This window comes from Chroicocephalus ridibundus, chromosome 8 (genome assembly GCF_963924245.1).
Source record: "Chroicocephalus ridibundus chromosome 8, bChrRid1.1, whole genome shotgun sequence".
NCBI classification, from domain to species: Eukaryota; Metazoa; Chordata; class Aves; order Charadriiformes; family Laridae; genus Chroicocephalus; species Chroicocephalus ridibundus.
This window is the reverse complement of record NC_086291.1, coordinates 48,404,568-48,428,246: the sequence shown is the minus strand read 5'-3', so window position 1 is coordinate 48,428,246 and position 23,679 is coordinate 48,404,568. Positions and strand designations below refer to the sequence as shown.

At 36.4% G+C, this 23,679-nt stretch overlaps 1 protein-coding gene across 1 annotated transcript in view; it reads right to left on the bottom strand.

The window, feature by feature from the left end:
• Positions 1–23,679, bottom strand: part of VPS35L (VPS35 endosomal protein sorting factor like) — a 54,790-nt gene that overhangs the window by 28,982 nt on the left and 2,129 nt on the right. The window contains exons 2-22 of the mRNA XM_063344215.1: positions 21,339–21,438; positions 20,383–20,550; positions 19,921–20,043; positions 19,509–19,533; positions 18,380–18,456; positions 17,709–17,837; positions 14,337–14,421; positions 13,288–13,347; positions 11,308–11,404; positions 10,818–10,865; positions 9,701–9,794; positions 8,803–8,880; positions 8,311–8,433; positions 7,562–7,608; positions 5,290–5,401; positions 4,966–5,082; positions 4,578–4,631; positions 4,067–4,147; positions 3,168–3,230; positions 2,048–2,133; positions 887–967 (exon numbers count right to left, since the gene is read on the bottom strand). Of these exons, the coding sequence (XP_063200285.1) occupies positions 887–967; positions 2,048–2,133; positions 3,168–3,230; positions 4,067–4,147; positions 4,578–4,631; positions 4,966–5,082; positions 5,290–5,401; positions 7,562–7,608; positions 8,311–8,433; positions 8,803–8,880; positions 9,701–9,794; positions 10,818–10,865; positions 11,308–11,404; positions 13,288–13,347; positions 14,337–14,421; positions 17,709–17,837; positions 18,380–18,456; positions 19,509–19,533; positions 19,921–20,043; positions 20,383–20,550; positions 21,339–21,438 (1,848 nt within the window). The remainder of the gene's footprint in view (positions 1–886; positions 968–2,047; positions 2,134–3,167; positions 3,231–4,066; positions 4,148–4,577; positions 4,632–4,965; positions 5,083–5,289; positions 5,402–7,561; positions 7,609–8,310; positions 8,434–8,802; positions 8,881–9,700; positions 9,795–10,817; positions 10,866–11,307; positions 11,405–13,287; positions 13,348–14,336; positions 14,422–17,708; positions 17,838–18,379; positions 18,457–19,508; positions 19,534–19,920; positions 20,044–20,382; positions 20,551–21,338; positions 21,439–23,679) is intronic.

Here is a 23,679-nt window from a genome sequence, read left to right as displayed (position 1 = left end):
TTCACATTGCAGAAGCTTGATTTACAAGTATCTGCCAGTACTGCAAGACCCTCTACTTCAAAGTACTACAAAAATGGAAAGAAAATTATCATAGTCAAGTTTGGCACACAAACACCTTTTTTTCCTACTTATAAATCTGTTTGAAATAAATATTAACAGAAATTACAGGTAGACTGTCAAGTCATAATTGCTGAGGACTTGGCATATCAGAAGACATTTGGCACAGAGAAGAAACAATATCCTGACCTATACACAACTGGTATTCAAACAGTGAGGGTGCAACAGGGCACCCAGGATCCCTAACAACCTCAGCACTCAAAGTCAAGGGGAAAAGAGAAAAGGAGGATTTAGGGAAAGACATAGATGGTTCAAGAGCTTCTCCTCTGTTCTTGCTTCCCCTACTCAAGTTCCTAGAAGTCTTCCAGGTGTCCTTCTAAAGATTTCACACCACTTTGTAATGACTGAAAAAAGTGGCTCAAAAAAAGGGTATAACTGAGTAGGGCAATCTGTGCTTTAACAGCTACATATTAATTTAAATCTCAAAAGTAGTTCATTATCCACTATAACTCAAAGATTACATTAGTTTCACTCTCAAAAATATTTTTAAAAGATTGGACTGTTTCATGTCTCTGCTTCACTAGACAACTCTAAAAAAATAAATTGCTACTTTCCTTTTAAAATTCTGCTTCAGTATTCAAAATAAAGCAGTAATTAAAGAGCAAATGGTATGTGCTGCCACTTCACTGCACAGCTCTTCCCTCACTACTAATTGGATTCATGTCTTAATCCAACATGAAACAAACAGCCTCAGAAGTGGGGAACTGTACAACAAGCATGCAAACTTCGCATAAACGATAGTTATTAGCATGAGTAAAGTTAATCTTACTTCACAGAATCGTGCATCGTCTTGCAGATATGCAGAAGAGCATTGAGTATAACAGGATCCTTTGTAGATTCCTGCTGATGCCTATAAAATGTTTTAGAAAAAGTGATGAAAAATCCTGCTCTGACAAAATGAAAAAAAATGAATAAAGTAACACCGATTTAATGCGTAATTCCGATCATCAGCATTGTACGACCCTACAGAAGTTTTATATTCATTTTTTAACAAACAGAACTCCAAAGATCACATGGTTAATAGACACAAAATTCCAACAAATGCCAGTCAAGAAATATTATCTTAACGCACGGAGCTTTTCTGCCAAGCTACAGAATCTGACTCCTTAAGGGACACAACAAGCTCGATGTGACACACTGAGGAAATCTAAGAACGTCAAAACAAAGCAATCCTCGATCTACCAAGAAGCAATATAGTTTCTCATTTACTGATGGACGGTCAGGAAGGGCAAGTGTCACATTTAGGTGCAGAGGCACACGTGCAGTGGAGCACCTCTAAGATGATTAAGGGGCTGCAGTATCTCTCATAGGAGCAAAGGCCAAGAGAGCTAGGACTATTTAGCCCAGAGAAGAGAAGGCTTGGGCAGGCTTAGCAGTGTATATAAATAACCCGAAGGGAAGATGAAAAAGAAAAAAAGTGTTTCAAGGAACCTGATAATTATTGGGGGGGGGGGGGAAGGACTGTTTGACTTTTACAATATTTGAAGATGAAGCCTCATGTTCTAAGTTCATTTTCAGCTGGGGAAATATCCATTTTTCTACATAATGGAGCTTGTAACAAGAGACTGTCTCTCTTCCTCCATTGTACCAAGGTAAAACGTTCTGTACTGTCACATCAGCTGGAATATGAAATAAATTTCATAAACCAACTAAGGCAACATAAATTTAAAAAAGCTCAGAGAACGACAATTCTGACAATTCACAGCAAGTCAGCATCAATGTGATTACTTCAACTTAAGCTTTCTTTGTGAACAGTTAATCAGTCAATCAATAGATTAACAAAATTAACACGTTTTCTCCCCCCCCCCCCCCAGCCTGGAACACCTTCACAAGCTAAGTGGCCTATATACTGACTCATCTTCCCCAGCAATCTTTCAATACATTCTCCAGATCCTCCAGAGTGCATTTGATCTGCATACTCTCCACTTACTTAATAAAAGATTCCATGATGCACTTGCAAACCTCCACTCTCACATTTTCCTTCTGGAACATATCCAGAAACGGCAAGAATTTCTCCTGAAAGAACAAATACATAAAAAAGTAAAATTAGGTATTTTACAAACAACACAGTAAAACAATAAATATTTTTGATAAGTTTTATAATCATAGCTGGTTTAGTTAAAATTATTTTAATCTTTTTTGAAGACAGTAACTCATCTTGAAGGATGAAAGTGTGGAACGAATGGAAAAGTGCTGATGGCTGAAAGGTGTATCAATTTACTGATTGCAGTGATCCAGGATAAAACACAAACCACAGAACTGTTTGAATCAAATGTTGCATAATCTTTAAAAGCAATAATATGCTTGACACAGCTTAAGATCATTATAAATTCAGACATCTATGGGAAAAAAAGGCAGGATATTAAAACCAATGAAAACAGGCCACACACCAGCAACCATTTTGCACATATTCAGGGCAACTTATGAATGTCCAAGACATTCAAATTGTCTTCAAAGAAAAGGGTTTAGGTTGTTAAGATATCAAAATACTCAGTTTCTGTACCATCTTAAGGTAAGGGTAAGTTTTTCAGAATTATCTGAGCAATCTGCGAACAAGACTTCACTCCATATCCACAGGATTTGAATTTTATTCTTCAACTGTTTTCAGTACTTCGACATACACTGTCTTTGTTTCTCTTTATCTACCTCATATGCAGCCTCTGACCTCTCCAAGTTTCACTTTGCTTCAATGCTAAACTTAAGCCTTATGATAAAGCATGGCAAATATCTATAAGACAAAAACAGCTATCAGCAACTACATGAACACACACACACACACATAAATAAATGGTATTTTATCTTCCATTGATTGTCACTTATGCCATAGTAACAAACAAACTTAGAGAATCTAGCAGCCTAAAAAAGTATAGAAAATTGGAGTTGAAATAACAAATATTTAAGTAGCAAGCAGTGGAGAGCTTTCAAAACGTTTCTGCACTTATCTTCTTAAAAAATGCAAACAATCCAAATATCCAAGTCAGGTAAATTCTCTTGCAGAAACAGTGCAAAGTAGTTCTTCCTAAAAATTTATTAAACAGAGCATCACTTACCACTGAAAAAAGCAGAGAGAAGTCATGGATATACGTAATAACTTTGTGAATAATTGACTGCAGCTAAAGGAAAAAAAATAGAAAGGGAGGGAAAATGATTGTAATACAAGTTAAATTAAGGCTATCCACACCAGAGATTATTCTTCTCTAGTTATTCATAGAAAACTGGGCTGGAAGACACTTCAAGCATTCATCAATGTAATTTCTTTCCCCAAAGCAGGATCAACTACAGCTATGCTGTTCTTAACAGATGTTTTTCCAACATGCTCTTCAGAACTCATATGAACAGAGGCTGACCAGCCTGCCCAGGCTTTATTTGTTCTTTATTTTTTATAGTTAGCAGATTTTTCTGATTTATAATCTGCATGTCCTCCAGCTCTCTAGACTAAAACAAACAAACAAAAAAAACCCCAAACCAGTTTGTTAAATCGTCTTTTGTCGGCACTTTATCTAACCACACAAACCTTCCTCTAGAACCACTTCAACTAATCCATATCTCACATGGCATGCAGTCTCAAGAACTGGACATGATAATTCACTGAAGCCTTAAGAATGTCAAGTAGAGATGGATTATTTTATGGTTTAATTCTGTTTAAACAGCCTGCCATGATTGATAATTTTCTTCAGCAGAATATTACTGTTGATGTAGGAGTTAGCTATTGCTAACTCTAAATACATAAATCATTCTGGTTTAGCATTTCTCTGGACTGAAAGATTGTGCAGGGAAAATAGGAGGAACAAGTCAGAGCATTACACTGTTCCAAAAGGTTTCCCAAATTATAGCCAGTGTTTAAAAATAATTATTTTGCGGTATGAGACATCAGCAATGTTTTAGAATTAATTTCATCTAAGAAAATGCACATCAGATTTTTACAGAATTCACAAAGTAAGTTCTTTACCTGTGGGTAAGCATCTTCAAATGCTCGATCAGGAGTCATGTGTTTGATAACATCAGCCAAAACTGTATTGACCTCTCGCTTCTGTGTAGCAAGAAATCAGGTTACAAAATACAGTAATGAAATCACCACATAAATCAAGTCACTGAAAACCAGTAGGATAATTTACTTCCATTTGCCAAAGCATCAGCTTTCTACAGAGCTCTAGTTAAGCCAGGAACTTCAGCCATAGCTCCAGAAAATCCTTAACTAAACTGGTCCACCTGCCATTAAAATAAGAGGATAAGAAATGTGCAGTGCTGGGAAGTGCTGCATCTTCAAGCTGCACTTCAAAGCTGCATCTTTTGTCCCTATTCATCTGTCATGAAAGGAAGAACATTTTTTCATTCACTACTGAAGTCCTACACACTTATATTGAATAATCATAGCTTTTCCATTTTTAATAAAACTGCTAATGTAGCCACTTCAGCTGCATCACAAAACCATCAAAGGAAACAAAGTAATTTTCGCCTACCTTAAAATGTCTGCATGTATACTCCACCCACACTTCAGCACAGTTGATATAATCCTAGAAATACACGTGTTTTACGATTACCAATATTTAGAGGAAGTTATGAGAAACAGACTTACAAAAATACACTTAAAAGAGTAACTCTTAAGGTATGATTCATGCAGACCTAAAGATCTAGCGCTAATGACAAACCTCAAAAGTGCTTACGTATGTAAGTAGAGCTGAGAAAAGCAGGGATTGTATAAAGATATTATCATATATCATATTTTTGGCAACTTTTTTATCTAGAAAAGGTAAGCCATGTCATGCTAAGCATATGCTTACTGAACAATGGCTACAATTTTGCCCTAAACACAGAATTGGTAGGGAAACAGAATGGACAATAACTCACTTGTGGGTTCTTCAGCTTCGTTATAACCTTCCAGGCTTCATTTAATATTTGAAGGCGATCATTTTCAGGGGGATCAGCCAACGCCAAGTTTAATCCCAAGGAGCGAAAGAGGAGATGCTGAAAGTTAATGAGAAATTTTGAATTAAAAGCAGAAGATATGTGTCTGTCCAACACTGCCCTAGCAGATACACTGTGCAGAAAGATTTTTTTGGATTGAACCACCTTTTATTTAAATTGTGTGCAAGTTTCGTAGGCAACTAAGAGTATAAAGAACTCTATCAGACAACCAACAGGAGTTGTTACAAATCACATACAAAGAGTTACCTTTGGGAATCCAGATTCATCACACTCTTTAATCATGCCAATGAAGTCCATAGATCTTGCAGCAATAAACTCTGCTCTGAATGCTGACATTACTGAATTCAACAGCAAAGCACTGCAATCAACACAAATAACACAAATCAATACAGCTCAACATCAACTAAAATTCTGTTGTCCCTTCATTTACATTAATCTGAACTTCTTAGACTAACAACTGACCAGCATCTATTCTAAATTTAAAGAAGGGGAGAAGGAAGAAAAAACCCTCACAAACTGAGACTGCACTGGTGAGGAGTAATAGTGCATAAGCAAAGCAAGAAAACATTAAGCCATCAAGACAAGGAAAAGGTAACCCAGCCTGTAGAATAATTGTTCCACACAGGTTTTTTGAAGCCATCGTTTTGCCAGAAGTTTGCTAGAAAGATAAAGTAAACCAGCAGTAGCTGACATGCTTCAAAACTTACTCTCTCTTTTTTAAGTACGGTTCAGAAGTATACTTTGGCAGGGCAAATCTTGGTTGTGAATTAAAATATTTATATGCATTATAAAAGTCAGACCTCTAGCAGCTGCATTGTTAGGATTAAAATAATTCCAGTCATTATCATACAATAACTGGCAGTAACATATCTAGACATTTAGGATTAATCATTTAGACCCATATTTGAATTACTATCCAGCCAAAGTTACTGATGGAAGAGTGATGTCATTGCGTTAATGTAAAACCCAGTTTACTGATACTATTATGCAAACGTTAGAAACAAACCCTAGTATCACTCAAAAGGCAATGCCTTTGGGCAAACGCAGTCATGAGTTAGCAGAGAAGTGGCCTCATGTGCCACTGTGTCCTTCACTTATCTGAAACAGACAGTCTGAATATGGGGCAGTTTACCTTGAGGGAAATTCCACGGAATGCTTAAAATAGCCCAGCATCCTCTCTGACTGAACATTAGTGGTCCCGTTGCAATTTGACTGGAATTTGCATTTTATGATTAGACAAGTACTTCCAGTTCACTAGACACATGCTTTGCTATACAGAGAAGCAGGCTGTCACTTCTCACTTTTCCAACATAGTTAATGGAAAATACTGAGATTATTTAAAGATTTATATACTGATGCCTCTTGCTTTGTAGTATTTTGACAGTTCTGAGAATACATAAAACCACAGAACTCCACTTTAAAAGAAACTACTGTGCTTTATAGATAATCTAAACCGGATTATTCAGATTCCCAATAAAACATTCCCAAAAACATTTCTTTAACCCCCCTCCCCTTATTATACTCATCATTTTGTCTTTCCTTCAAAGAGCAGACAGGCACAAAGAGAAGGCACCTAGCCCATTTTTTTAGAAATCCTAAAAGGTGATTTAAAAATAAGTTCCACAAAACAAATCAACACCTATACAAAATAATGAATACAGCAGAGTACGTGGATTATTTTTACCCATATTATACACTCTGATACAATAGTATCTTCGCATCATATTTTTTAAATCACACTTTCTCCACACTCCTTAGCTCAGTCACAGAATGCTAATGCTGGCATTCCTCATTTAAGTGATTAACATTATTTTAGTTGCTCAGCCAATGAAGAATTGGACTGTGCAAGGCGCATCAGAAAAAAAATAGGTAGCTGAACACTTTCACAGAACTCAGCCTACCTACCCAAGAAAATGAACTGAGATGAGCTCATCAGCGGCCAAATTGCATTCACACAACTCAGAAAGTAAATCCAAAACTTCCAGACCATCTTCCTGAACTACTCACTGAAGGTGATTAGCTGCACACAGACTTCTGGGATACTAATTTTAATGTTGAAATTTAATATTGAAAAAAAGCACGGTTGCCTAAATATTACCGTCTTCCAAAGGTGTCAGCTGCTTTACAACTTCCCTTGCAAAATGCACGTATGGGCTGACTGCAGCCAGTGGAGGCTAGGGGAAAGGAAGGGGAGGAAAATAGGGGAAAATGAAGTACAACCAGGGATGAGAGACGCAACTGATGGAGAACACATTACGTGTCCTAAACGTTGGCTTAGGAGCCAAAATACAGCAACCAATTTAATTAATTTAATTTTTGCTCTACAAGTAATCTACCATATTTTAGGATTCATCTCTGGAAAACAGATGTCCATAATCATGATTTAATAAGCTACTGAGAGAACAAAAGCTATACTATGCATCCAAAAGTGTTTTCAAAAGGGAGCAAGAGAATTTTATTACAGAAACTCATGGGTACTCATTATGGACTCATGTCTTCTACGTTGTGCAATACTTACTTATTCCCCAGTTTTTTGCATCTCTCCATCATCTCAGTAAGCAGAACCTGGAAGAATTACTTATAAAAATTAGTGAGTAAAGACTCTGCAAATAAATTCAGCTTTAATTACTGCAGTGAAGTCTACTAAAAGCTGTTTTAATTACCTACCCTATACATTCCAATAATCTTGTCTTATCCTGTATTTATAACACAAGAAAACAATGGTGCAGTACAACATAAAAGACACCTACTGCACATTTTAATCAAATATACAGTGACATTTTAATCAAAAACACTGTTTCAGGAAAGTCAAATTTGCAATCCTTCAGCCATTTCTCAAAATAATTACTATTTGCCACCAAGGTCAATTACCTCTGGCAGGAGAGGTGAAGATTACCAACTCTTTGCCATAGAATGCAACACAGACTGACAGAGATTAAAATAGCCTGTTGACTAAGTTAAGTAATTACAAAGCTACAGTTTACTCAAATCATGTTTATATCTGTACGACAGAAGAAACTAATGAATTCAGGAAATAAAGATTAAACAAACAGGAATACTGCCTATGAATTTAAAGTGGTCTAATTTGAGCTTTGTGGAAACAAACATTCTTCCTGTGTAGGAGAGAAACAAGCAGTCGAATCTCAGCTCTTTATACTCGCTTTCACACTCATGTAAGTACCGACTCAGGGGTTTTTTTTTAATAGGCAAAATTAACTCTTCATCCCAACACTTCCTTTAGTATCAAGCATTACCATGCTTCCTTACCTCAGGAGCACGGTATGCAATACACTGTAAAATCCAGTCTATAGCAGGAGAATACAGAGTCAAATACAAAGGAATTTCCACACATTGTACTACCAGCTGATTCTGAACTGTATCACCGTGAATCTGTTGAAATAAAAGACAAAAACATGTTGCTGTGAAAAGGTATTTAATAGCAGCTTTGATAAACTGGACAAAATTTGTGTATGAACAGAAAAGACAACACGCAAGATCACAAAGATACACAGATATTCTGAAGCATTCCTTGCATGCTGGGGAAAAACTATCAAGCTCATAGCATGTATTATTAGACACATGCTGAATAGAGCAGTTTCAACGTACCAGAATGTATGTAAAATTTCCCGTACTATATCTGGGTACATGAACATACCTAAACCTACATTTAAAAACTTCAAAGATTTTTTGAAAGTATGCAGTAGTTTTGTTAATGAGTGTATTTATGTGATTTTGTGAATAAAAACCCTATTTGCTTACTTGTTTAAATGTTAGAAGAAAGTCAAAGAAATTTTTGTTAAGGCTTTCTTTAAGTTGTGGTGCCACTTCCATCCCAACCTGTATTAGAAGAAAGAGAAAGATTTTATCTGCATCTGTCACCTACGATTCTCCTTCAACTGGAAGACAAAAATGCATTTTCCAGAGGACACCTCGTCACACGCATCAAATCAATAAATGGCATTGCATCACGTGCTTTTGACTGATTATTTCCTTGTTACATAGTTACAGCCACTAACAACTACCCTGAGGTAGTTACAGCTGCGTTTAAGCATGGTTCTCCTAACATCAGCTCCAAGTATCCGTAAGCAACGAGGAAATCCATGTCTACCCCAGTGCTTGCACTGCAGCAGCCTACGTTCATTGTATGCAGCCTACAGTGAAGAACATTTTACAAGTCAAAGTTCAGAAATTGCTTATAATCATGTGTATTTATTCCGTGGGCAAAATGAAGCAAGGATCGCAAAGGAAAATATGAATATATAGATAGATATAGATAAAATATTGATAAATAATACAAGATGATGCACAAACACAAGGCCTATGTAGTAAAGCTGGAACTGCAAAGGAAACTAATCCATACAGGCCTGTTTTCAATAACATGGATTAATAATATCAGAAAATAAAAATGTGGCATATTACTAAAGAAAAGAGAAAGAAGCAGCATATAAAGTTATTTTTACTTTTTATAAAACACTAAAAGGAAGATTCTCCATTATTAAAACAAAAGAGAAATTTTATTTTTTGGTTTGTTAGGAGGAAGAGACAGGGTGTTGACTACTTCAGATAAAAACAGTAGTTAAAAGAAATTTTAATTTAGTGGCAGAGCTAGCTGCAGTAAATCTTTGATACAGATCTGAAGTGTTAAACGATAGCCTACCCTGCAAAGGTATGCTCTTGCATAGACTGCAACCAGCGGATCTCCAATTCCTCTAATCATAGATGTTAACCGTGGGAGACATTCTGAAATCCCCCTGTTAAGATTTTTCAGAAATGAAAATGAGATTTAACAATCAATATCAGAATTATATCACCTACAGATAACTTCAGTAGTTGCCTTGTAGATTAACAACCGAGTGGGAGTTATAGAAACATCTACCAAAGAGGAAGCATATTAGCACAAAATTTTATTTCCGAAGTAAAACTTATGTGTATAGTAACATATACCCTGTATTCGAATTGCAGCATTTGCCATTAGGAGTAGTGAAGACAGCCAGGTTGGCTGCTTGGCTTGTAAAAGACAAGCACAACTAAAAAAACTCCTCCTGAAGTTTGGAGGAAGAGCAGAGCTGTAGAAGGGCTGTAATTCAATGTGAAGAAAGCTTGAAGTGGAACTGGCAGAACTCCCTGTATGTCTCATTTTCCCACCGGTCCTTTTTGACAGAGTTGTACTAGTGCCTGGAGATGAGGCCCATCAATTCCAGTAAAAGACTGCTTTTTAGGGATAATGAAGTTGTCACTATAGTAGCAATTTGGCTTACAACACTCATTTCAAAATGTAACTGAAAAAGGATGATTACACGTGAAGGAACACTTTCAGCTCAGCAACTGACACTGTTTGGAAACATATGAAGCTTATACCAAGATCTGCAAAAGATAATGGTTCATTGTTCCTAGATTGTTTCTGCAACTCTGTCTCTAGCAATACAACACATCAATGTTTTCCTTTGAGTTTTCTATCCTGTCTTTTTGCCATAGCCCTCATCTCAACAGTCTTGCTTCCCCCTCCACCATCTGAAGCCACTGAAGCCACGTCACAATTATACGTATATTCCAAAACTGCAAACACTATTGCATTCCAAACTGTACCACAGTTCACCTTGAATTTATTCCATGGCATTCTCACCAAAAACTCCAAAACTCTTCAGTGCTGCTTTTCCTCAGACCTATTAAGACCCTATCCACCACTAATCATGGAACTTGCATGCTTAACTCCTTAAATTAGTTTATAAGCCTACACACTCACTTCTTTCCCACACTTAGCATTTAACTCTTACGTTTTGGATAGGAACTTATTGCACTTCAGTATTGCTGCTTCCACGTAACTAAAATGAAGCCAAGTTAAGGAACAAAACCAAGATGCACGGCATTTAAAACCACATAAACAAACTTACACACCAAAACCACATAAACAAACTTACACACCAAATACATATTGAATAAACTTTTTCAAGGCCTTCTGTAATTGATCTCACTACACTTTGTTGATTTTTACTATTCCTCTACAAGATTTTCGTTTCCCAAGTTTTCACATATCAGCTCTACTTTATCACTCCCATGCTGCTCGTAGCCAGTAATTCAGCATTCAGTTTACTATGAAACATGACTCAAAATTAAAATTTAAAACATAGAGCCTGAAAGAAACAAAACAAAGTTAGTATAAACATCAAGTTGTTGTGGGTTTTATTGAAACAAACACGTCCATTTTTTGAAAAGTCTGTGAAAAACCTGCAGACATGCTCCAAGAGTCTCAGTTGACAAGGATACAATCTGGGAATGAGTTCTCTGATTGAAGCAATCTTGAAAAACCAGTTTAAGCAAGTTTCTTTAGCAGTATCGTTTACACACTCTGGAGAAAAATTGTCTGGGGAAAGAAAACAACACAGAAATAGTTACATTCTTTCTGGAAACAAGTCACTTTTCATTATGGGTTTAAAATTGTATTTTCTTTCCTTTCAACAAGAAGTTAGGCACACCATATAAACAGGTATTATGTTTGATTCAGTAAGGGCTGAGTACATAGAGAGCGAGAAAAGGTAACTAGAGCTTCCGCCTTGCATTAAGTAACATTCCAGAAGCTGGACATTCCAGAATCTAATGTCCGACTCCCCCCAAAAGCAGAAATTGTAAAAAAACCACATAATATAAGGAATCCATAACAAATACATGTCTATAAATCTATAACAATGCATACATATAAAAGAGATTTAAGCACTCAAATTCTTTACTTTAAAAGGCTAATACAATTTTTGAAGAACATTATTTAAAACGATATTGCAAGAAGTAGAAAATATTAAACACTGACAGAACATTTGTTTTTGAGTGCTAAACATCTAACACTGCAGCACAGTTCTCCCCTCATGAGCTCTGGGACTATTTGTGTCAGCTGCCAGCAGGAAAAAGCTGCCACCCTGGGGTGGAAAAGATGGGTTACGGTGACAGTGCTCCGGTCAGGCGGGCATGCAGTTGCATGGCTAACTGCCTCCTCTTTCTCGAGACTCCCTGGAACAGAATGCCAAAACAGGCTTCTCGGGATCTACCCAGGTCTGAGGCAAGGTGGTTCAGAAGGATAGGTCCCTCTTCCCTCAGTCATAAAACTACACAAGCAGCTTCTGCTGTGAAGGTCTGCTTATAAACTCCTTGTGAAACAGTTTTAAAATAGCAGTGCTCTCCGATCGCTGCCCCCAAAAGGCGAGAAGCTCCTGTTCCACAGGAAAGTTTCCCACTTCCAAGACTAGAGAAGCCACACACTTGATGCTGACTGAGTACAGGAAGCTGTTCTTTCTCACCCAGGACCACGGGAGCTCTTGTCCAACTTTGTTTCACTTGGTTCCCACGGGACGAGCACGGAGGCTGGGTTCACACTGCCATGCACAGCAAGCACAGCACAGATTTTCCTCCTCCCTCCCACTTTTACAGCTGACTGGGGAGTTCCCACCAGGAATGACCCCAGCAGCTCCAGAGCTGCAGCATGAGCTCAGCTCTCCAGAACAGCGGTAATCGTGCCTAGTAATCACGACATGCTACAGGAACTGTCTGCCTTCATTGACATTTACAAGAACAATTTACAGAGCTGCAACAACCAAATTTATTTTAAGTATTTTCTGTGAGTTTATTTAAAATTTAAATACTTGCTAGCTTCAAGCTTCTGGCTCAAATCCTATGGATTTAACTGTAACTTAATGGTACTGTTGCGTTGCCAACAACAGAGTAAGAATGTTTCACATTTCAAGGACATGCACTTAATTCACTCCAAATTGCAAAGAAAAGCCCATATTTCAATGGAATGTTTCACTGCCTTCCTAAAGAAGTACTTCCATATACATTTCTACTGTAAATGTCAAATTAAACCTTTACATTGTGTTTGAATTTCAAGTGAAAAAATGAAAAGGGCCCAAGTTAGAAAGATCATACTGACAGCCTGCTCCTTCTTCCAAAATTCTTCCCTAATTAAAGCAAAACAATCAACTGTTTCCTGTGTAGCAACAAAAACATCTATTTACCAAACATCGAGACTCTCAGCTTTGTTTGTATATTCTTCACAGTTAAAATGTAAACTTGCAAAAATACTGTGAATGATGAAAACTAAAAGCAATGGATTTTACTCTGTTAAAAACTAAAAATTACTAGGTTCAAATCGGAGCTTTTTTCACAGGAAATAAAGTAGCATGGGTGCTATTTAATCTTTCTCAAATTAGTTCAGAAATGATTTTTCTAGGAGCACAGCAGAAACAAACATAAAGTTACCTGGCAAAGAGACACGATTGTCCATGCACATTGACAGAATTCTTTCATACACTAGTTTCCCTGTTTAAAAAAAAATTTTAAAAAAATCAAAACCCATTCATAATGAACTGTAAACCACAAAATGTTGATACACAGGTTCCCTCTCCAATATAAAATGTTGATACAAAGGTTTCCTCTCCAACATACATGGAAATCAGCTGGAAAAACCTCTTAGAACGCTAACATTGTGCTGCCCTCTACTGAGGCTGAAACTAGCATTTCGCACACTGTAAAAAACGCATCTGGCTCCTTCAGTGCAGAGGTAGCACACAGGTCAGATTTCTCCCAGGCCAGGAAAGGACAGCTGGTGTCCTGTCTTTGCTGGGTTTGGGTATTACGTTATCTTCAGCAACTTGCAGTAAGTAGGAAAGAGCACAAAGAGGAAGCAAGATCTGAAAAAACAATTGGACCTGTGTCATAGCACATCCTGCCAAACATCAAAATACCCTTCAACTTTGAATACTGTTGTAAATCTTTTCCATAACATGGCAGAAAACCAAGATAATCACATGCAGTGGATGACAATTTAATTCAAAGGATCATTTAACAATGATAAAAATAGATTAAAAAATTCAGTAACTACATTTTGATCACTTCATAGTCCCTATTCAGCTAAAGAAAACTTTCCGACTTCTATCCCTCAATATAAATAGAATGAAATACTGAGTCAAGAAGCTGCCAAAACCAAAATTTTTCATAAATTAAATTTCAAAATGCAGAGATCATGATTTTTTCCCAAGGTTTTTTTCCTAGATATTGACTAATACATAAAGCACAGAACTACAAAATTAAGTATTTTTATTTTAAAGACTTCACTTATAAAAGTTTTTTAAAAATCATATACCACATTTATACCACTCATGTCCAGATGTTTACGTTGGAAATATTCCATGTTAAAACTGAGAGTCATTTCAGTACTTTTTGGATAACTTTGATGTTTTCTAACATTACAAAAAACAATTTCGTTTCATTAACAATTGTGTAGTAAGTCTGGCACATTAGATACTTACCAAAAGTATCAAGGATATCTGTAATCAAAACAAATTTACTTGGATAAAACTGGATTACTGTTGTGTCTGAAAGAAGCTTAGAACACTAGAAGGGAAAAAAAACAACAACAAAGAAACATTTTTAGAGGACAATGCAAGTTTGTGTTTTTGCTCCAGACAGGCTGGAACGGATGAATATCTACAGATGCAAAGAACCAACATGAACTTCCCAGCAAAAAGCAGAAGAACCTGTAACATAACACATCACGGGACTCTCTATTTTTCAGGTTATTCTTCATTTCCAGCAGAGCTAGTCACAGCTCTGTTTTTCCTTTATACAAGGTAATCTACAATGCAGAATTTCAGCTGACCATGCAGATCTGTGCATTTGTTCAGACAAAACAAATTCTCTCCCAGAAGCAGCATAAAAAGGCACTTCTTTTCTAATAACAACTTTTTTAAGGGCATTTTTCAGTTTCTCACCATCTCTCTAAGCATCCATATCAAACACAAAACTTGACATAGACTAAATTAAGAAAAAATTTTAAAAGTTTAGCTAATGAGCTTTTCAACACATCTTTGCGGCTCACATAACTAGTTCAAACATTTTGGAAACAGGCCAGCTGATCCACAGTCAGCTCCAGGCAGGAATCTGCAATCAATCACCACCCACAGGCACCCAACATGATCGCAGCTTTTGCACTATAATGATGTCCGGTACAAAGTCACATTTGAAAACTTATTAGCCAACTTAGTTCTAGTATTGTTGAATGTAAAGTCCAGGTAGGAACATGTCCATTTATGGTATTAATTCAAAATACATTTAGGAATTAAAATATTTTTTAAATATTCAATTAAGCTATACTTTGTTTTCTGAGACCGTCCAAAAACTGCAGACTAAACTGCAGTTAAAAACTTTGACAGAAGTCTATTCACAAAAAAATCAACTTCCACCTGAAGAAAACAGGCAAATGACTGACTGCAGAGAGAAATCCACCTCCTCCCTACTTGAGCCAAATGTGGCCTTTGACCATGAGTCTTCTCTGGTCTCTAAGACTGACAAGTACAGTATTCTCTGTGATCTCTGTCCCTTCTCTCTCCCTCATCAGGAGACAATTCTTCAACCTCAATGGAATAAATGAAGTTCAAGTTTTCATTACACTCCAAAAGTCCAGAAAGCAATCCAATACCCCACAACACTGCTTTGTTTAAACAAGAAAATCATAACATTTGAACGTGTGCTTAACCAGGGGGCACACTTTTTGCTTTATTCATCAGGGAGAAACTTAAGAGTGCACCAGAAAGACAGGCGCGAGCATTCACATCTCACAACCAAAGCAGAATCTTCCCTGCTGCGTGGTAAGTCAGTCACCTTCAAAGAAAGGTAATTCAGTAGCTGTTCAGGACCTAACACATACCAAGAACACTTAAATTACCACTTTTCTTAGAGCTCACATACATAATCAACTTACTTCAGCTTACTCTAAGTAGCTTAGCTTATTCCATCTTGACAAGTAAAGTATCTTGTAAAACGGCACTTGAGGAACTCACATGCTATAAATTCAGACCCTGCCTTAACAACCAGAACTCTTCCTGCACTTCAAGCTCTGTAAAACTCCTGCACAGAGAACGGCAGCTTCGTCCCCAATGTCCAAATGAAAGGTCTTGTGTAATTTCATCATTAGTTCTTACATCAAGATAATTCTAGCATTGAAATGAAAATTGCTTTTGCCAGCCCAGTATAAATTTCTGAAAATAACAACCAAAAAAAAAAAAAAAAAAGAGCCCAGGCTTATTCTTCCTATTGCATACTAATCGGTATGTGATGATAATAATGATAGACTATACATACAATCACAGGCTGATGTTAAAAAAAACTGCTTAGTTTCTTCAGGGGATATAACACTTAAAATTATGTTAGTTACTAGGAACACAACAAGGAAAGTTCAGTCAGGTTTCTACCCTACCCTGCCTTATAAGTATAAAATTATTATTTGTTACTTATAGTCTCCTTTATGAAAATTTTTTAATTCATGTTAATTACCCAAATACCTGTTTTATTCTTACACAGTCTTTCAATTAATGACAAGCATCTGCAGCACAAACTTCAAGTGCAAAGTGAACAACACACAGACAACACTTCGAGAGATAAACATATGCAATTTTAATACCACTTTCCTAAAAGGAAGCACTGAACCCCATCTTAAAAACTACCTTATTTCAAAATTGTTTTTGAAACCATTTGTAAAAGAACATATGAAAGTATCAATGCGTAGATTATCACTGCATGTCAGACACTGTATATATATATATACACACATATTAATGCACTGCAAATACAGTACATCCATGTCCCTTTTCTTCTCATCCAAAGACTTATAATATTGTATTCTCTTTCACTAAAATATTCACACTTCACAATGCTATATATCGAATTTTTTTAAAAAGAATAATAGTGCTGATTTCATAGCATTACAATAGAACATTTGTCACCTGAGGTCACATATGATTTTTTTATCTCAGTTCATTTATGTTTCATTTCCTTTATTGTCTTTACCACAATTTAAGCTGAAATTACTGCAAACAGTTTTCACAGGAGTATCCAGCACGACCAAAAAAAAAACCAAACCTGACTTTATATAACCCCACTTGATGACTATTAGCATTACATCAGTTTTACAGCTTTTAAGGATGTCATTATCTCCTCTGTCCTCTGATGCACTTTGCCTCTGGCCTTTTTTAAAGGCCAAGACAAACAAAACAGCATTTAATTGTCCTATTTTCCCCTGCTCCCCTCAGAGACCATCACCCCAAATGAACAGAGAAAGACAAGTTTAAAAAAAAAAAAAAACAAACAAAAAACCCTCCACGCAACAAAAAACAAGAGAACATACGCACACTTAAAAAATCTGAAGTTGTTTCCTGTAGCTTGCTATGATCCTAAATCAGATTATTTAATTGCCTTACTAAGTTTGGGTGGGGAAAACAATGATGTTCAAAAAGTCACCCTGATATTATTGGGGGTGGGGAGCAGGGGTCTAGAAAGGGAAAAGGAGAGGAAAGGAAATTACATACCTTAGAAAGAGTTGATATCGCTACACATTATTTATTCTAATCGTCCTTAAACAGGTAAAATTTTCACATCTGTCATTTGGCCACTCTCTTTAATAAGAATTCCATCCTACATACCCTAGTCAAAATCTATAAATAACAATGAAGATGAAAATCCAACTGTTGTCAGAAGTCACAAAACTCTCAAAGAAATGGGTTTCAGTGAAGAACAGAAGAAAGTAATAGAAAAATAACAGAAACCCTTCTTTCCCGAAGAAAGAAACCTGACAAGCCACACCACCAAACTCGCTGGTTTTGTACAGACAAAAACGTAAAACTGACCTGGATGACTATTTTCAGAGCTTTTACTTTCTGATCAGAGGACCAAGCGTCCTTTAAAGACTGGTTCAGTTCTTCAATTCGGTTCATGTAATCCTGCTGAGTCAAATTCAACAGCTCTTTCTGTGACCCCTGGCAAGAAAACACAAGCCTACTTAATAAGAGAGGAAATGAAAGAACACTACCTAAAACAACTCTAGAAGTACCCAGCAGATTCAGGCTTTACGAAAGTAAGATATGGAACATCTCATCTTTGCAGAGTAAAATACTGCTGTTTGAGAAATAACTTGAGTACTCGGTATTTCTATCAAGCACGTAATTGTAACTTCAAGTTCAGATAGACAGTATGCAGCTTCTTGCCCTTGCGACAGGGGCAAACAAAATTATCAGATGTTAAGACTATTTGTCTCCACAAAGTTTTCTAGCAGCTGCAGACTGTACACAGTACCAAAGTAAATCAGGTGAATTTCTGAATCACAATTTCGCCTGAATTCTATAACAATAAGGACTGAAATTACTAGAGAAATCCCATGGAAAGTATATATTTATCTAAACACTGCATAAGCATATGCAGGATTAGGACCTCTTTAAAAGGTTTTATAAAAAGATTTTTATTTCACAAATTTATTTCACTTTTAAAACAGTGATGTAACGGGATCAGAAAACTTTCTCACCTCTTCCAGATCATCCAGTTCTTCTAACCTTGTCCTCACTTTTTCAGAAACTGCTGAGCCAGTAGTTGTAGCTTTTCCTGTAAAGAATTTTGTGTTTTAGTTTCCTTAACATTTAAACACTTGGACTTCTAAAGGGAAACAAACCTGAAGAACCTTAACAGACTCAGACAACTAGTCAGCTTCCATGACAGAAAGCAAGTGGTTTGATTCATTTGGTGGCTATTCCTGAAGACACACATTTAAATGTACCTACAATTCATTCACAGAGAATGACAAATAAGCAAAACTGACTATAAATGGACTTTCTTGCAAGTTTTTCTGGTAAGGAAAGAACCACTGGATAGAACCATAGGATAACTTAGGTTAGAAAAACTCTACGGAGGTCTGTGTCCAACACTCCTCCTCAAAGCAGGTCCAATTTTGATAAATTGCACAGGGTTATATCCAGTCAATTTAATGATATCTAAGGATGGAGATTATACACTCTCCCTGGACATCCTGTTTCAGTGTTTCACCATTCTCATTCCAAAACAGTATTTCATTTTTTTGAAGAAGCTGAAATGCTGCATGTTTACTCATATATAAAAATTCTGATTTACTATGCAATCAGCTATGAGTACTTAGCCCAGATTTGCTTCGCTAGAAAACATGATAAAATATTTAGCAATTGGTTCTTTTTTTGAACACTCAGCATACAGTTGAAATAATTTCACTTTCATGTAAAGAGAATAACTGAACAGGTTCCCAAGGGACTTGTTTGCTTTCCCTTCCAGCAAGCAGAAGAGTTGATGAACATGATCCTCTCAAGACATCATTGCTCACTTTAAATGGAAGAAAGTTTTAAGCTACAGTGGAAGGCAGTGAATTCCATTTCCTTCCACAACACATAATCACAAATTCATTAGCCCACAGGAATACAAGACACGGTGGTGGAGTGGTTTGTTTTCAATAATTATATTAAGTGAAAAATCCAGCAGAAGTCTTATTCACAAAAAAAACCCCCACACATCCAACCATATGCCAGAATGGCGGAGGACAGGAAAACACATTTCACCTACTCTTGATCACAAACCTGACACTGTACCCTATAACTCAAGCAAAATCTGTTACTGTTAAAGTAACTGCTTACCTTTTTCAGATCCCATGTACAGATTCTATGAAGAAACAGAAAAAGCAGACTTTTAGAAAACACATACTCGCTAGCATTACAAGAATGCACAAGATAATTTCACTGCTAATTAAGCCACCAACCATTTAGAAGTAGACCTAAGATCCGAACTAAGAAGCTGAAACTTAGAAACAACTATGAAGTTGTTTGTATTGTTACAAAAAGACAAAGTGATGGCTTCTAAGTATCAACAGACTTTTGGACTCATCTCTAAAACAATCATTGTAAGTGAGAGCTTGCAGTACAGCTTTCTATAATATTGAAACTGAAATTTAGAGGACCAGTATTTACTCATGAAATAATTACAAAACAGCAACATCCAAAATCCAAAGGTCTAGTACAAATAAACAAAACCAGAGAAGTGGCTACTTACAATAGAGAGCTTCTCTGTTGTTGTGTATCTAGCAAGGATTTCACCACGTTTGCTTGACCACGGTTCAAAGTCACTTCCTACTGCTGAGCTGTCATCTTTATCCCGTTTCTTTCGTGTACTATCCTATGAGGAGGGTACAAGTGCAAATGTTAAATACACGTCTGGAAAAAGAAGAGAAGGTTGGTAAAGGTCAACTTAATTGTTCAAGTGATAACTGATCCTTCCAAAAGTTACACCATTAACAAAAAAAATCCATACTTAAATAAATGTCAACATAAGCCAGATAAATATAGTTAAAAAAAAAGAATATACCATTCTACTAACACAGTATGTTTCCTAATTCCATTAACCTCCTAGCTGGTGAGACAAATACATTTCATCCAAGGTTGGCTTTGTAGTTTTGTTTTGGTCAGGTTTTTTTTTTGATTTTACTTAGTTAAGGTAACTCCCCTCCAGTGTTACCATGGTAGCAGTAGTAGTCACAGGATCTGCAGCTGCTGCAAATAATGATAAGGGATCGGTACCATCCAATACACTGCTCAATGGATCCATCATAGAACTAGAAGAGGAGGAGGAGGTAGAAGAAGTACTTCCTTTCCGGTTCATTTTCTTGGTCTTGGATTCAGTAACCTAAAAGAAAAGTTCAAAACTATTACACAAAAAGGCCTTCTCTTCCCCTATTTTCTTCAATAAATCATCAAAATGTCTACAGAACTACAAGAACAACCAATCTAAACTTCTTTCTAGTACCTCTCCTCTACTTTATTGTTTTTCTCCCTCTTCTCCAACCTCTTCCTTGCTATTTGATTTCCTCTGCCAGTCTCATCTTTACTTTTCTTGTACGACACTCAAGCCTGGAACATTAAATCCATTCTTAAGGCCTCCACCTTATCTTCCTACTGACCTTCCTGAGTAGAAGTTGCTGTCCATTTATCATTCATTACCGTATGACTATCATCTCTTTGAAGCTGGATTTTTTTGTACATCCACATTTTTAAAAGCCTCTCATACATTAAAGAGATGATAAATGTTTTAAAGCATACAGCTGACTGGAAGTTAACCCAAAAACAAATTTTACATCAAGCAATTATGAAGGTTATTTGTAATGCAACAATTTGATTTTAAACTTATCCATTATTCAGCATTTAATGCTACCAAGAAAACCCACAAGTTGGAATGCTATATTTGTCAGAAGGAGACTGGTTTTGACACATTATAGCACCAGCAAATTTCTGTAGAGGACAAACAGAATAAACCTTGATGCCTCTAAAACAACAGGCTGCTAACATAGAAAGCAACTTCACTAGTACCACCACTGACTTTAAAAGCCTTTTAATTTTAAAGGAACGGAAGTAAAAAGAGGAACACAATCAGTTTAAATTCACTTTCGTTTTCCGAAAGCACAAAAAGAAACTCACTGTAATGGGTTTTAGTGGGTGGTAATCGCCAAAATCCAAGGGTACAGACTCCAGTTTGCACACTTCAGATTCTGTAACATAGTTTCTTGATCTTGCATGCCTTAAAAAGCAACAGGAAAGGGCAAGTGTATATGCGTATAAATAATCACATACTTATGAACAGAGATACATATCCTACGTCTATATAGATGTAAGCATATTTACAAAAAGAAATGCATGTTGAAAAACAAGTCAATGTAGAGACCAAAATTTCTCTCTCTACTGAGACACATAAAACTAAAACTGAAGAAATTTTACTTTCAGCCATTCAACTGTATTCTGCCTCTACAGCTGGATTCTCTTCCATTCCATTGTACACCAAAAGGGCAATTTAACCAAGGATTTGTACGTGTGACAGGGTGATGATCTCTTTTAAGATGAATACTCAGAGTGAAGGAAAAAGTTAAGTCTGAAAACACAAGGGAAGAAATCAAAGTGATCATGCACACATATAATGTGGGACTACACAGATTAACTTGTGTAGCTGCAAAGCTCTTCCCTGAGAAATCTATTTCTATCTGTTCACTGCATTCATAACAAAAGTTGCAGAAGTCAAATTATAAAAAAGAAACTATCAGTACTCATATGCTTGCATTGTGGGTAAATCCTTGTATAAAAGCTTTGACTCGTGTAAGAAAATTAATTATGTCATTAAGTGAAATAAATCACAAAAATATATGTATTTTAGGCTTTATTTTGAATCTTATGTTGAGAGAGAACTGTGGAAACTATGGCCTCCATCTCTAATTAGAAAAAGATTTCATTCCAGAAAATAACATAAATAAAGATATTTGAATAAGATAAAACTGCCACTAGGACCTAACAGTAACACACACTAATTTATCAACCACAGTCTAAGGACACTGCTCTTTTACAAAATAAACCATTCATCCTGGGTTTAACTGCTCAAATATAATTTTATATGTTAAAAAGGCTTTTAAAGCACGTTTGACAGTGTAGGAAGGCAAAAAAGGGGGATTAAAACTTCCCTTGCTAGCACTTGATGACAATTTCAAAAGATACTTAAGAGTTATAAATCCTTTCTAACAAGCTTTCTAACAAGTTGTTATCTCTGACAACACATAATTTCACATATGAAATTAATTCCTTTTAATTGTATGGAGTAGTAGTAATGATTAAAACAGGAAATGAAAATATGAACTCACAAAAATACTTAGGACAGCTGCTTCCTAAAGCAACTGCCATCGTGGCTACCACATGGTACTTTCCTTTAGCAGCAGCAACAGTTAAGTACTATAGTACAATAGTTAAGGCAGAAAGAGATCCAAGTAAAATCTAGAAAAACATATTTGAAAAGGTTTTCTCTCCATTTTACCCTCCATAACTTCTTGTTTTCTTTTTTAGTCTTTGAAACACGCAGAGCAGCTAATGGTTCTTTCCCGTTTCACCCGGGATCCTGAGAATATTTATAGCACACACCAAGGCCTTAGCTGAATGAGTAAAACCAGTGGATACACAAAGGTTTTATTTAGTCAGACTCACAAAGAAAACAAACAGCATTCCCCCCATATAATACATATCTATCCCACAAAAACCAATCCAAACTTTCAAGAATTCCATTCCTGCTCAGAGACCTAACTCAGTAAGAATTTCAGCAGTGCCAAGTAGCCAGCTCTTCTATAGATATTATGTGCCCCCAAAAGAACAGATTCATTAAAAACAAAAAATTAAGAATGAGTTTAATTTATGATTGTGCTACTCCAAGGAGAAGCTTTGACATCTAATGAGATACAACATAGCAAGAGACAGAGACCAGCAAAATCCACATGGTTATTCCTTTTGCTTTCTTGACCTCCAGCTCCTTTTCTTTATACTTGAATGGCCTCTTTAATTTACTATTGTCCCATGATTCAACGATTCTCCTTGCTCACTTGCTTCATGGGTTAATTAGCATCTGGGTGAAAAATCTTTCTACCTCTTTCTGGGTACATAATTATAACATTTCTATTACTCTGCTACAGTTCTGTCAGTATTTCCATACCTCTGCTTTACAGTTATTTCCAACCTAGATGTAAAGAAAAACGTCACCAACAGCTCACACTTGACCCACCACTCCCAGGCCAAAATCAGTTGTACTCTAATTATAATGTAAGGCCATCACTGGGCCTTACGTGTCTAATACACACGTGGGAATGAAGAAGAGCTGTTCACTCTGCAAATAAGTATTTAAAAAGTACATTTACAGTGTGGCTATTCAAGTGATAAGACAGCCTGTAACATAGCTAATATGGGGGACAAGCGCAAGCTTCCTCTGACATCACGTTCCAGTTAGTCTCCAGGG